The 13,602-nt window shown below is 36.9% G+C and overlaps 1 protein-coding gene across 1 annotated transcript; it reads right to left on the minus strand.

The window, feature by feature from the left end:
• Positions 1–1,463: 1,463 nt before the first annotated feature.
• MFSD8 (major facilitator superfamily domain containing 8) lies at positions 1,464–12,623 on the minus strand. Its single transcript, XM_009480626.2, has 12 exons — positions 12,398–12,623; positions 12,071–12,156; positions 11,013–11,056; positions 9,598–9,838; positions 9,172–9,285; positions 7,639–7,783; positions 6,956–7,014; positions 5,731–5,839; positions 4,507–4,641; positions 4,024–4,127; positions 3,661–3,926; positions 1,464–2,899 (listed from the first exon to the last, which is right to left on the minus strand). Exons 1-12 carry the CDS (start codon positions 12,403–12,405, stop codon positions 2,684–2,686), a joined length of 1,527 nt encoding a protein of 508 aa, XP_009478901.2. The 5' UTR covers positions 12,406–12,623; the 3' UTR covers positions 1,464–2,683.
• Positions 12,624–13,602: the final 979 nt, after the last annotated feature.

Consider the following 13,602-nt stretch of genomic DNA (forward strand, 5'->3'; position numbering starts at 1 on the left):
AAGGTAGCTTGCACATGTGGCCTAGGCACAATAAACTGAGCTGTTATTAGTTAACCTCAGGAAAGAGATGTTCCAATACAGCTTTTTCAAAGCTGTGGGCTCAGATTAGAGCTGAAATAGCCTTGAATTCAAGTCAGTTCTCCTTACTTATCTAGTCTAGTAGAGACAATCTTGATTATTTTGTCATGTCCAAATCAAGGAAATAGCTTGCAAATAAAGAATATGGTACTAAGAACATCAAGAAAGATATACAAGTAGCACTCAAAAACAAACAAAAAAAAGCCTTCAATGATTCTCCAAAAGGAATTTTTTTTTTAACTGCTCCTTCAGGTAAGAGGTGTACCTTCTCATCTTGGACCTTAATAATCAGATGGAATGACTGCACAGTAAAATAACTATTACAAGTCTTTGATTAACCAAGTAGTGTGCACATAAATAAGCCTTTCTTAGAAGAAACATTTTATTTTAATACTGTAATTTTAAATGAACTATTAAAGTAGCATAAGATGTGGGTCAGCATTGCATGTTAAAAACTTGCATTATCAGCTACACTGATTATCTTTACTTCAGATATAATCTAGTTTGATGTACAAGCTAAATGTACAAATAGTTGAAGAAAGCCTGAGAGATAGATACCAGAGGGCAGAAAGGCATAAATGCTTAGAAAGAACAATCAGCTAGTTTGTAAGCAACAGCGTGACTTTACAGTGCAGTTACATTACATTGCTAACCAGAATAAAAAGAAAAAACAGAAGCCCTACCTGTGAACATAATATGTTTTATAAGAATGAGAGGATGATAATCCATAACAAGTAAGCCATAGCTTAAAACACAGCTGACCTAGGAAAATAAAAACAACTTTCATGACCAAAGAATTTCAAGCCTTGCTTGCTTATTTTCATTGTTATGTAAACATATCAATGTGCATAGGCTACCCCTTTTTAGGGGGTAGTCTGTAGTCTACACGTATTCACTGCAGAAGAGGAGACTTGAATCTAGTTTCATCCTTAACACTTTAAATGTTACAGCTAAAATAATCCTCCAAGTACCCAAACATTTTCTCATTCTACGTTAGAAGTTAGCTAACCTGAAGAACAACAGTAACAGACACCCTACAACATACATACTTTCAGCACAAACTGAGTTTAGAACATGAAATCCTAACCCTGTCAGCCATTTTGAAGACTCTTGCATTTCTCATGGCTAAGGTAACACCAACTTTTCATGACTGAAGTAATTTTTGGTTGCTGTAACTTTAAGTAAGTAAGTGCTTCATTTTGCAGTCTTGTTTTTGCCACCAAAACAGTATTTCTGGTACTATTTATTATGAATTAGCATATAAAAGAAATGCCTACAAAAGCAAAGCCCTTTCTCGTAACATTTTGTGATTCTGCAGCAGGAAAGCCTGAGAGAGAATAAACTTCTGTATTCCCTTCAGTCAGTATTGAAAAAATAATCTTTTAATTCAGTAGTCTTTTAGTGTTTGAACAATTGATTACATAGGAATACTTCATTACATTTAACACATTCAATAAACATCAAATATTAGACACATTAAGCAGCAGCTACAACTGGAGTTATTCCAGATTTTTTTTTCCCCCCAGCAGCATTAAAACAGATAAAACAAACCCATAAAAATGATCTTAGGCCCCATTATGAAGGAAAATTATTATTTCATTTTTAAAAATAAACACTGAATGATTCAAACATTGTAAATTCCTGTTTCTCATACCACGTTATCAGAAAAAAGTAAGTCTACAAATAACAGTCAGCACCCGAGGAGCCAGTTTCCTTCTTTTTACTTAACACTGGTTGGTCAGCACAGTGCATTCATTCTCACAAATGACGACGACAGTGTAAACTATCATGCTTGGTATTTCCTTCTTGTGGTAAAGTTAAGAAAAGCTGTGCATAATTCAACTCTGTGCAGGTTATCTTGCTACAAAAAGGCATTCAGCAAAACAGCAGAAGAAAAATTGCACATATGGTTCACTGTAGTTCAAGTAACAGCCACCGAGACTGTGATTTTCAATGGCTCTTAATCAACTTAAATACCCAAATCCCACATAAACTGCTTGTGAAGTAGGCACCTACCTTCCACTACAAACCTGTCACATTTCATGTGAAATCCTGGAGAAGATGTACTGATACACAACAGTTTCCAAAGTGAGACATTTTGTACTAACCAGTGCTTACAAGCTAGCAAACTGAACATCAGAAGGTTCACTGACCTGGTATTGATGTTTCCATACAAAGTGCATGCAGCTCAACTAATCTTGTAGTTACAAAAGAGTTACTAATCCCGATTCACAGAATCAAGAGAAATATTTCTTTTACTTCTTTCTGGAAAAGATGCACATAACCTGTGACCTTCACAGCTGCATTCAGTACACAGGTGCATCATTTAAACTGTACACGCTTCAAATGTGCCGTTGTATTGATCTAATTTCTTCACGTCCCTTCCTCTGCTGCTAGAAAAGCAGAATACAGAAGCTCCGTTGCAGCAGGTGGAATCATGTGTTAGGATATGGCCAAGTTACATGTTCTGTCAATGTGTAAGTACAGGTCTACAGTTCTTAGCGTACAGCCAACAACGTCAGTGGTTAGGTACCCCTCATTAAAAAGTAGTGATAAACTAAAGTATTATTTCTGGTTGGTTTTACTTTTTTTTTTAAATACATGTTTAACAATTCTCTTCTTGCATCCTTCCGTATCTGACAGAAAATGCAATTAGTCTCTTGTATACTATCTCCAAGAGTAAGAGTGAGACTATAACTACTCCACAGATTAAGCTAAATGCCCAACGTGGTCCCAGGTGAGTGTATACTTGGCTCACAAAAACAGGCCCAAGTATTCGTGCTCCGCTTCCAGAGGCAGTTAACCATCCCATGTAGACACCCTGCAAAAGACCAAAAGCTTATGTTAGTGATACAGGAATTATTTGGCTTGCCGATAATTCCCACCAATTATCCTAATTAGAAAATTTAGAAGTGTTTAAGCAATTGCTTATCTTTCTTAACTCTTTAGGATACCGAGTACTTTGTTTCCAAGAGTACTGCTCAGCTTCTCTAAGCATTAATTTGAAGGTTCCACTGAGCTACATACTCTATAGCTTTCTAACAAAAAGGCATTCTGGCTCAAAGCATTTAGTCTCTTACAGCGAAATGTAACGTGGAAAAAATGTGGTAAGTGGTGAAAACGGAAGAAAATTTTCTGTTAAGCAGTAGTATCAGCTTGCTACGTGTTTCACCACCTTAAAATGTCAATAACTGGAGGTACCACAGCATTTGTAGTTTTTATATAATACACTTAGTAAGAGGAACGTTATTCCATACTGATATTCCAAAGATATAATCGGTTGTTAACAAAATTACTCCTCCAGAACAGTCGTGGAAGTCACAAGCTTTGGGCTTAGTTGTTCTGAAATGTTCATGCTGTAAGATTTGCCGTCGACTGTAGGACAAGCCTTGCTTTCTAATTCCCCTAGGGACTTGCCTTGGATTTTAAAAAAGATTAGAGTTCCTGAAACTTCTGCCCCAGCTGAAATGTACTATTATTTGGCTAATGACAGAAGGAATTTTAGCTAGATCCCTCATTCTAATAAAGAAGGTGCAAGTCCTGGAGAGCAAATGAAATAAATGGTTTAGGCAGCATGCTTACCTGAGGCTTTGGTCCTAGAATTTTTGAGTATAAAGTGTAGGACATGACATTACAAACTGGATAGCCCAATCCTATTAGTATGTCGGAGGTGATATACTGGGCCAGATATATCATAGGAGTATTCAGGCACCAGGACTGTGTGACAGGGCAGCCTACGGGTTCCACTGTGTGGTTGGATGGAAGCTGCATTGCTTGCAAACTCCAGAAAGGCATTAACATTTCAGTGGAAGCTGTTCTGGGAATGGGAATGGAGTCGTTCTTTATTTCTGTAAAAATAAGTTATGCATGCCATTAAGAAAAGAATACAATAAAAAGCTTTCAAAAAAACATTATGATGATAGTTTAGCATGACTTGAATTATACCTTGCCACTGGATATTTGGTAGTTTCTTCCCCCAAGGCAGTAAGATAAAGAATCCAACCAAGACAATCAGTAAGCCTCCATGGAGTATGGCACGCTCACCAGTCCTATTGAACAAATAAATTACAATTAAATGTATCATTTCATTAAAGTAAAATTTATGAAGGTGCTAACGACATAGCCCAGTAGTTTGTAGAAAAGATGCCCGACCAAAACACCTGCAAGAAAAATCGCAAAATCACAGTAACTTAAAACCTCTTTTTCTTGTGATTCAAGGGTAAAAGACAGGCAAGGAAGCGGGTTATGTTAACATAATAAAAAACAACCACAGCATCATGGCTGTGTCAAAATTGGAACTACTTCATTGTCATAGTAAACTCAAATTCATTAACAAGTAAAAGATTTAAGTAACACAGATTTGGCCTTGCCATAAAGCTTTTCACACTTACCTAAGTAACAAAATTCCGATAAACTCCAAAAACTTACCTTTTAGATAGCGTTTTAACCACCATGAAAACAATAACTGATTCAATGCCAACCACACTAAGGATTATTCCATTATAAAAAACAGCTTCTTTCCTGGTCCAGGAATACATATCCATCGTCAATGGAGTAGCTATTCTAAATTGACAGAACAAAATTACATTAATTAAAAAACCAGTTCTTCTACACAGTCATTTCCGTACATATATCATCCCAAACATCAAACACCGTGGTATAGAAGCCTTTCCTCCTGACGGGCATATCAGAAAACACAGGCTAGTTATAAACTAATTCTGTCACACATCATTAAAACTAAATCTGGCAGACAAAATTCACAGCTGCATTACACCAACCATACTCTGAAGCATCATTAATCTATTTCCGATAGTTTGTGAAAAAGATGATGGAGTTAAAGCAAAGCAAGAGTAATAGAGAGAAGAACAAAAAAATCAGGCCCTGTGAGTATAAAAATAATAAACATTTAATACTGTTTCAGTTTTAGCAACCAACCAATCTCTCGGAGCTCCATTTTCTAAAAACAATGCAATTAAGAGAGAGACATACTGTTAAAAGAAATTTTAGCTACATTAGAGCTCAAAAAACTTACAAAATAAATCTTGTACCCTCAAAATATTTTATAAATTAAAAAAAAAAAAAAGTATACTTCAGTCTGAGGTAATGTTAAGTTTTACTTATTTTCTTACAAACAGAAAATTTGGGAGTGAATAACATACCTCTTTAGGTAAAAAAAACCAGTCATGTAAAATAGTGTATTTAAGAATATAATTACTGAAATAAGAGCTTCACTGGAGCTTTTGGAGCTAATCAGAATCATACTAAGAAATTACACAAAATTAAAAGTACAGAACAAGGTACTCAACTGAAGACACAGTTTTCTCTGAAGATTTTAGGTCGCCCAAGTTAAGCTACTTTTTTTTTTTAACACTTAAAAAGTTGAGGATATAGGTTTGCATTCATTCAAAAGCCTTTACATTAGTGTTTCATATACCACAAACTGTATGCTACATATTTTTAGTTATTACTGACCTTTAATTCATTACTCTATATCAGTATACATCAATTTGATGGCATATGGTTTTGGACTTCTATTTATGAAGAGTACAAAGAGTACAGTTAAAACGAGTGCAACAGAAAAGCCTTTACATGCACACCCAGTCTACCTACATTACATGTCTAAGTATTTTGAGAGAAAATAGAGAAACTTACGTTTCAAAGACAGCAAACACAAATAAGATGACAAAGAAAAGAAAATTGATTGCTACCACAGCAACATGGTCAACATTTCCTTCTGCATCCTGATCCAGAACACCACTTCCTGCAACAAACCAAAAGAAAAATCTAAACTGCAAACTGAGCTTTTTTTGCACCACCACAAATTACAAACAGTAATGGTTTCCTTACTCTGTTAAGTATTTAACATGCAGGTCAGTGGGTGGCTAGGCAGTTATATTTTGACAATCTAAGTATAACGTTTTTAATTCAAAATGGAATTGTTGAAACTTCAGTTCCTCTGACAATGAGGGAAAATGATTTCCAAATTGATTATACCATCTGTTTTCCCACTGTAATGCTGGGACTGACAAGTCCTGAGTGACAGCAAAATAAGCAAACTTATTTGAAGATCTGAACAATGGAAACCAAAACACTTTCTGTTCCTCTTTCAAGGCCAGAATTATGCAGTAGAATTCTCTGCACTACCATGGAGCCTTTCTTCCTCTAACCTGGGCATTGCGCTTTCATACACCAAACACCCACGTGGGGTGTGCACAGAGCTCCCTTTTTAAACACAAAACTAATACAACACTGAAACTGGTGACTTCCACAGATTTTAAGAGAGGTTTAAGATGACCTTTCATATACTTTTTATTCTTCAAGTGAAAGGGATACTCACGTTTTAAAAAATTTGAACTGCATACAAAAAGAGCATATATGGAACATAAGCTGTTGCACTGTATGTGGTGATTACTGTACTTTGATCTCACCAACCAAATTTACTTGTACGACATACACCTTTTAATAAGATGCCGAATGTGAAAGCTGACATGCAATAACAATATTACTCAGCAGGATACAGAACAAAAGAGAAGTAGGACTGCAGAGTAGAAGTTAAGAGAGGTTTGGGTTTGGTTTTTTTTATGTCCATATTCACTTAATCCTGTCTCTTGAAGGAGACAGTTCCAGGGTTAAAATCTGGAAGGATCTATACAATATTTTTTTTGTTTCTTCTTTGCTACCAGACAGCACTAGGGACACATATGGACACAACATGAACGTGAAGCAGTTTCTGGACCAGTTAGAAAGAGATGTAGCCTATTTTCCACCTTGAGCTCCCAATGCATCAGACTTTAGAATACTTCTAAATGCTTGTATGTAATAAGAGTGTACTTCAAAACTATAATCACAGAATAAGTTTTCAAGGAAACATAGGTACCTTCTCCTTCAAAATTGATACTTTTGCATTGCCGTCCCATGTCATCCACTCGATGCTCTCTAGAAATTTAGAACTGTTTTCATTAAATCACATATTTATTTGATCTCCTATTGAGTCAAGTTTCTATTAAAATAATTCTAAATAGGATAATCTTATATTCTAATTATTCCCAGCTCCTTTAAACATCATCTGTGTAGCCTACACTTGACTGCAGCGTACACCACCATAGTCAAGAAAGAAAATCTTCTAGCGGGAGAATATCACATATCTGTGTGCATCTCTCCCCTCGAGAGAGATGCATAAAAATCCCCCCTTGAGATTCTAAAAGGAAAGACATAGACTGTGAGAACCCCACAGACAAGCTAACCTTATTTCTCTTTAAAAAAAAAACATGGGCAGAAACCATCAATGTTAGAAATATATCAAGGCTAAGCTAATAATATAACAGCTCTAACTTTTTTCATCAGTTTACATTCTATCCATAACATCACTATGATTATTTTATGAGCATAATGAAAAAGATACACATTAAAGAAGGTAGAAACCCTGAAAAATAAGTAACAGCTTATAGTTTTAGCACTCCAGATTTCAGGCTTATTACTCCTCCTTCTGAGCAGCATATTATCTGTTACAAGCGACCCAGTAAAACAAGGTAGAATATTTCTCTCTTTTGACTTGATTACCTGAATATGGCGAAGATGAGAATAATATTAATAACTCCTAAGAGAGCTCCAAATAAAACTGGTGCCGTATACATATTCAGCTGAAGATGCACTAATTTCCACGTTATTCCTTCTTCTCCAATAAGTGTAAAACATGTCTGAAAAACTTAAAACACATAAATGGATTAAGAAAATCTTGAGAATTATTAAGAAAACATTAGAACACATATAGAATAAACATATAAAACTGGATAAGCAAAGCTGTTCTAATTGCTAAGTAAAATCTAAATATTATACCTGTCAAACCTTTTACATTTTGAGAATCCTATTCTAAACAAACTGATGGGATACCAGTGGGATCTCAACTAGCCAGAAAACTACTTGGTTACATACAAAGACACGTATAAGTAACAGCATGACACTTAAAGAACTGGAACTGAATTCTGAGTGTACCAACGGTTAATTTTCTTGGTCATATGCAGGCAGCTGATTACTTTTTCCTCTTCCTCCTACATGGAAAAACCCTGGTCGTGGGACTGGACTATCCTTCCTGCTAAGGGCAAGCTAGAGACAAAAGAAGTTGTGGGGTTTTTTAAAATCAAAATTTAAATTGGTGCAGAGCAAAAGATGGTAGGATCAGGTCATTTGCTTACTACTGTTAGGAAACAGACTGAGAGTCCCTATCAAATTAGGAAAGGGAATTACCTAAACTTATACTCCATGCAAATCACACAAAGAATGCAGATTTTTTGTGCTGTAGACCCTTTAATGCTCCATCAACAGCACTAGTAATAATCAACTGTGAGAACAAACTTTCAGCCCTAAACGTTCACCTCATTGTGTTACCATACACAGAGCACTTCAGCTCTACTGATCGGATAATCTTAATCTCCAGCTATAGAAGATAAGAAATCAGTTAGAGGCCATTTAGGACAAAATTGCTGGTCTCTCTTTACAACGCAAGGCAAGTCTAACGCATTTCTCCCATGAAGCAGCTAGAGTATCTCAGGAGCCAGTTACGCCTGATCTAACAAACACCCCTTGAGCTCTTTGTCCCCTTTGCTCTCTGCAATACCTGGGCTATGTCTTAAAATTTTTGCCAATATGAGGATTTTGTGATCGTCACTACAAGATCAGAAAGGTCTGTTGGATGTTATTTTCTACAACATGTGAGGCAAAGTGAAATTTTCAGTCATTTTGGAAATGTTTGCCCGAGTACAGAAATGTTAAAGTCCATTCTCCATAAATAAAGTGCAATTGGTCGTAGGCTATTTAGTGGGTACTGGTACAAGAGAGCATCTTGGAACTTGTTTTTACTGCAGCCAGCAATCCAAAACAGCTAGTTTTCAACTACAATTAGAATTTCTTTGGACTAGAGCATTTCTATTCGCATACACAAGTATATATGAGTGGATCCCATTTAGTCAATTTTGATACCACCTGAGAAATTATGCCTTAAAATCCCCAACATACAGCTGCTGAGGATTCCTACTTCCATTGCCCCATTTCATCCTAAAAAGTATTAGAAAAGTGAAGAAACAAGATATGGTTTACCTGGTCCTAATATGAAGCCAACAGCTTGGCAGGCACTGGTGTTGGCCATGGCGCTTGTTCTTTCCGTGAGAGAAGTGGCACCCGCAATATACGATCGAACTACAGCCACGTTTCCTTAAAAAAAAACAAAACCAAGAACGTGTTTGTATAAATACGATTCTTAAATTATCCAATTACATTTATTTTAGGGTTTTTTTTATTATTATTTTGCAAGAAAATAAAACCCAGCACTCCCTCTAGTATTTATACACAACTGCACAATTACCCAATTTTATTATAAAATAGTATTGGCCGACTCTTTGCTTTGTGAAGTAAGAGGTTATCATTCACATAATGGTAAATCTGATACTAAAATATCATGTTAACTGTCTTACACAAGACATAGAATTTAGTAATTTTCAGAAATGTAAATTCTGCTGTGGTTACCTGCTCCAAATCCCACAAGGGCACGTGCAGTCAGCATGTAGTATTTGTTGTGTGAATGAGGTACATGGACGTAGGCATAAAGACAATTAGCAGCTACTGAAATAGCAGTTGAAACAACGAGAGGTTCTCTCCTTGGCCTGTAATTGGACCACAAGCCAAACAGGGGAGAGGCAGCCATTTGGCCAATGCTGTATGAAGCTATAATCCAGCCCAAGAAACTGGCGTCTGCTGTCGGATCAATCTGCAGGAACAAATTTATCAATTCCATGGGTAAAGTATTATAGTGGTTTAGAGTATCAACAAAACCATTTTAGAATCAGTACCTGAAATACCTGAGACTCTGCACTGTAATTCTGAGGGTATATGGCACTATGCAGTGTCAAACCTAAGCTATTGCTAAACAAGTCAGTGTGTCTGCATGGCATTGTGCGGTGTTTAATATAAATACACCACTCTGGGTCTGAGAAGCAGCTGTTTTCACACAATACTTTGGGGCAATAAACCTTGGCTAACTGTCTCCAGCAATGCACCAAACCAATAAAAACAGCTTTGCTTCTGAGACTGGAAATGGCTCACTTGCAGCAAACTCAAATAGTTTTCATACAGCACTGCTGACGTTACAGGCTATAGACTGAACTTAAGCAGTACGGTAGACAGTTTGCATGCCAGGAGCTAGGAATCACTTAAGCCATCTCTGCACATGCCTATATCCGTCCTGATTTACAAGGCTGATGATGCGTTTTCTTTTCTTCTCCAAGAATTCAGCACCAGGCTCAATTTTAATGATACCTCTAGGACCCTGCCCAGGATATGTTCTTCCAAATTTGCATTCAAAACTGCCTTCTACAATTCCAGGAGCAGTAAAATCCTAGCACAGATTTAAAGTTTTAGAGACCTTTTATGCCACTTCTAACAAGAACGCAACAAAGAGGGGAAAAAAAACCCAAATAAACTATAAACGCTATCCAGGAACACAGGCAATCCCCTGTTAAGAATATCAAGAAGGTCTACATGCAACAATCTGACATTTACAGAGCAACTTCTACCTTCAGCTTCCTTTTTTTTTTTTTTTTTCCAAAATGCAGACAAGCCTTGTGTATTATGTTTTAACACTACAAATGCATTCAGATAAAGAGATTCCTATTCGTTTACTGTCCAAGAAAACAGTGAAATTATATTGGAAACCCAAACATTCCTGGATTATGATGTACCTTTATCAATTCAGGAAATCAACTGACAGATTTTACATGAAATAATGAAAGCTGTCTAAGTGGAAGGCAAAATAAAAGTCTCTTATAACCACACACTTCCCTTTACTGTTTCTTTTCCTAAATAAAACGCCAAGTTTTGTATTACATACTTCCTGAGCAGGAGTTTTCTGGTCTTATTAATTAAAAAAAAACGTATTTACAAACCTTTTGGAGATATGGCCACACAGACATAATTACAATTGAGAAACCTGCAATGCAGTAAAAACATAACTGAAGTTACTTTATTTGCCATGTTTATCAGTAATTTGCTTTACTGAAAAGTTATTACAGGTTCATTCTTCTGCTCCTAAGTGTTTTATAGTCTAAAATTGTGCATCAGTCTGTCACCTATAAAACCTAAGTATTATGTGCTTTTTTGAAGGAGCAATAATTCCTCCTAACGGGAGGAACTATTTTTAAATGGTTATTTTATAGGTGCACACACACACAAACAAAAAAACCCGTATGAAAAGAATACTGATGCGCCAGGCAAACTGCGTGGGATTTTTCCTCGCAATGGAAAGACAACAAAGTCCCCAGAGTAAAAAGAATTTCTTGATATAGTGACATATTTGTATTCATTTATCAAAGAAATCTTAATTCATCAAATTAAAAAAAAAAAATATCACTGAAGTATCCTGTGATTTTCAAGATCATTTCTAGGCCCACAGAAAGTCACCAGAAGTCAAAAATCAACAGAAGCCTTGTTTCCAGGGGCAGTTATTTAGGAATGAAACAGTGATTTGTTCTGCAGTGGAGATGCAAAATCCCATAGGAGAAACCAAGCTCTCATACTCATTTTGAAATAGATAACATACATTCCCACAAAATCTTACCTCGTAAGAACTCAGCATTATTTCTATTCTCATTCCCTAGAAGCTTCACTTCGGATGATAAAAGTGTGACCTTTGTTTTGTTTGGTTCTGAACAATAACCTTACTCTGCCACTACCTTTTACCCCGAACTATTACAAAGCCATAAAACAAAGATTTAAGTAATATGTTATTTAGTCTCAAAACAGAGTATTATTTCACTTATCTTATTAAATGCCACTTTCTGTTTGATTTGCTAGTCATATCTCCTCTCTGGAAGAATCAGAAAATGCACCTTTTTAAGGTTATAAAAGAACAGTAGCATCAAAGGAGCTATGTGTTTGAGAACTACAAAACCCTGTAATTTTCAAACCAAAATATATTCATTAAGTAAATAACACTGAAACTCACCTACACTGCTGAGAAACATAGTAAGATACATAATCCAGATGGATCGCCACCTGCTCTTATAATGGTCTTGTGTTTCCACAACATCCCTGTTTTTGAACCAAAAGTCAAGAGAGAAAGAAATCATTACCAGATTCTCTTCTAGTTGTTCCCACAGGACATTGAAAACATTTTTCACAAACCTCTCGATACAATTGTGTAAATTGTTATGCAGGAATGGATTGCCACACAGCAAAGAATACAAAGAATTTATTTTAGAAGCAAGCTAATTTTTCACTGAAAAATACTAGACTGACAAATCAAAAAACTAATAGAAACGCGATCACGTACCATTGCATTCAAATGTTACACAAAGAGATCTTTATCTAGAGACATCTTCAATTCTGCAATCTCTTTGTATAGACACTTTGGAGCATCACAGATACCACGTAAAGGCTTGAAGAAGTGCGTATTAAACCATAAAACCCCAGACACCTTCTCAGAACTGTGATTTTAAAGCAAAAAAACCCCAAATCTGAACACCTATTGATTAGACTAAAAGGTATAGCCAGTCTATTCTGACGAGAAAATAACTATACAATGTAAAAGATGAGTGAAGATTGGAAGGGCTGCAAGAAAAAAAAATTAAAATAGAAGATACAAACTTTGTGAGCGGTAAGTTATTTTTCTAAAATTCATAAGCGCCTTCTGAGACCCACGTACTTTTCAGGGTTCTTCACTTCTTTTGAAGTATTCTAAATAAAATAATCTTGTCCGAAAGATGCAGACCTAGGTTATATATGCCTGAACATAGCTTATAAGCATTGTTTATATAGGTCATACATAGACTTAGGCACACAATTTTAAAGCTAACATAGCTATTCCACAGCACGATTTGTACATTTGTTTCTTCAGAAATGTTTACACCATTTAAGTGTCTTGGTTCAACGAAACTTTAACCAGATAAACGATGTTTCCAGATGTACTTGGTAACCTTACTGCCCCTCACACATAGGAAAATGTCAGTCAAACTCCTGTATATGCTACGCATACGCTATGTTTGGTTACTTTCAAGATTTTAGTTAAACCAAGCGGTACGCTTCAAATGTGAGAACGCTTCAGCGAGGACGGCGGCAGCAGCCACCCCTACCCCTTCAGGATACTGCTGTTTTCCTGACAGAAGGAAAAAAAAAACAAGTGATCAGCTGCTGCCCACACCAGGAGAGTGCTATTAAAGACCTAGACTTCAGCACCACAATAACCGATTTTTATGCTTTTTAGAAGTTTCCCAAGGGAGCGTGTTTGGTTTTTCCCCAGAGAGAAGCGGCGGTTTTTCCCCAGAGAGAAGCGGCCCCCGCCCCCGAGCCCGGGGCGGGCTGTAGAGCCGCCGCCGGTCCCAGAGCCCGGGAGGGCGCAGGGGGCGAGGGAGGCGGCGCCGCGATCGCAGGCGGCCCGGAGCGCTCGGGGCAGGCAGGGGCTCCGTCTGCGTCCCCTCCGCCGGCCCCCGGGGCGGGCAGCTTCCCTCAAGTTTGGGCTTTCCTTGCGGGGTACAGCGC

The sequence above is a fragment of the Pelecanus crispus genome, chromosome 4 (genome assembly GCF_030463565.1).
Source record: "Pelecanus crispus isolate bPelCri1 chromosome 4, bPelCri1.pri, whole genome shotgun sequence".
Taxonomy (NCBI): Eukaryota; Metazoa; Chordata; class Aves; order Pelecaniformes; family Pelecanidae; genus Pelecanus; species Pelecanus crispus.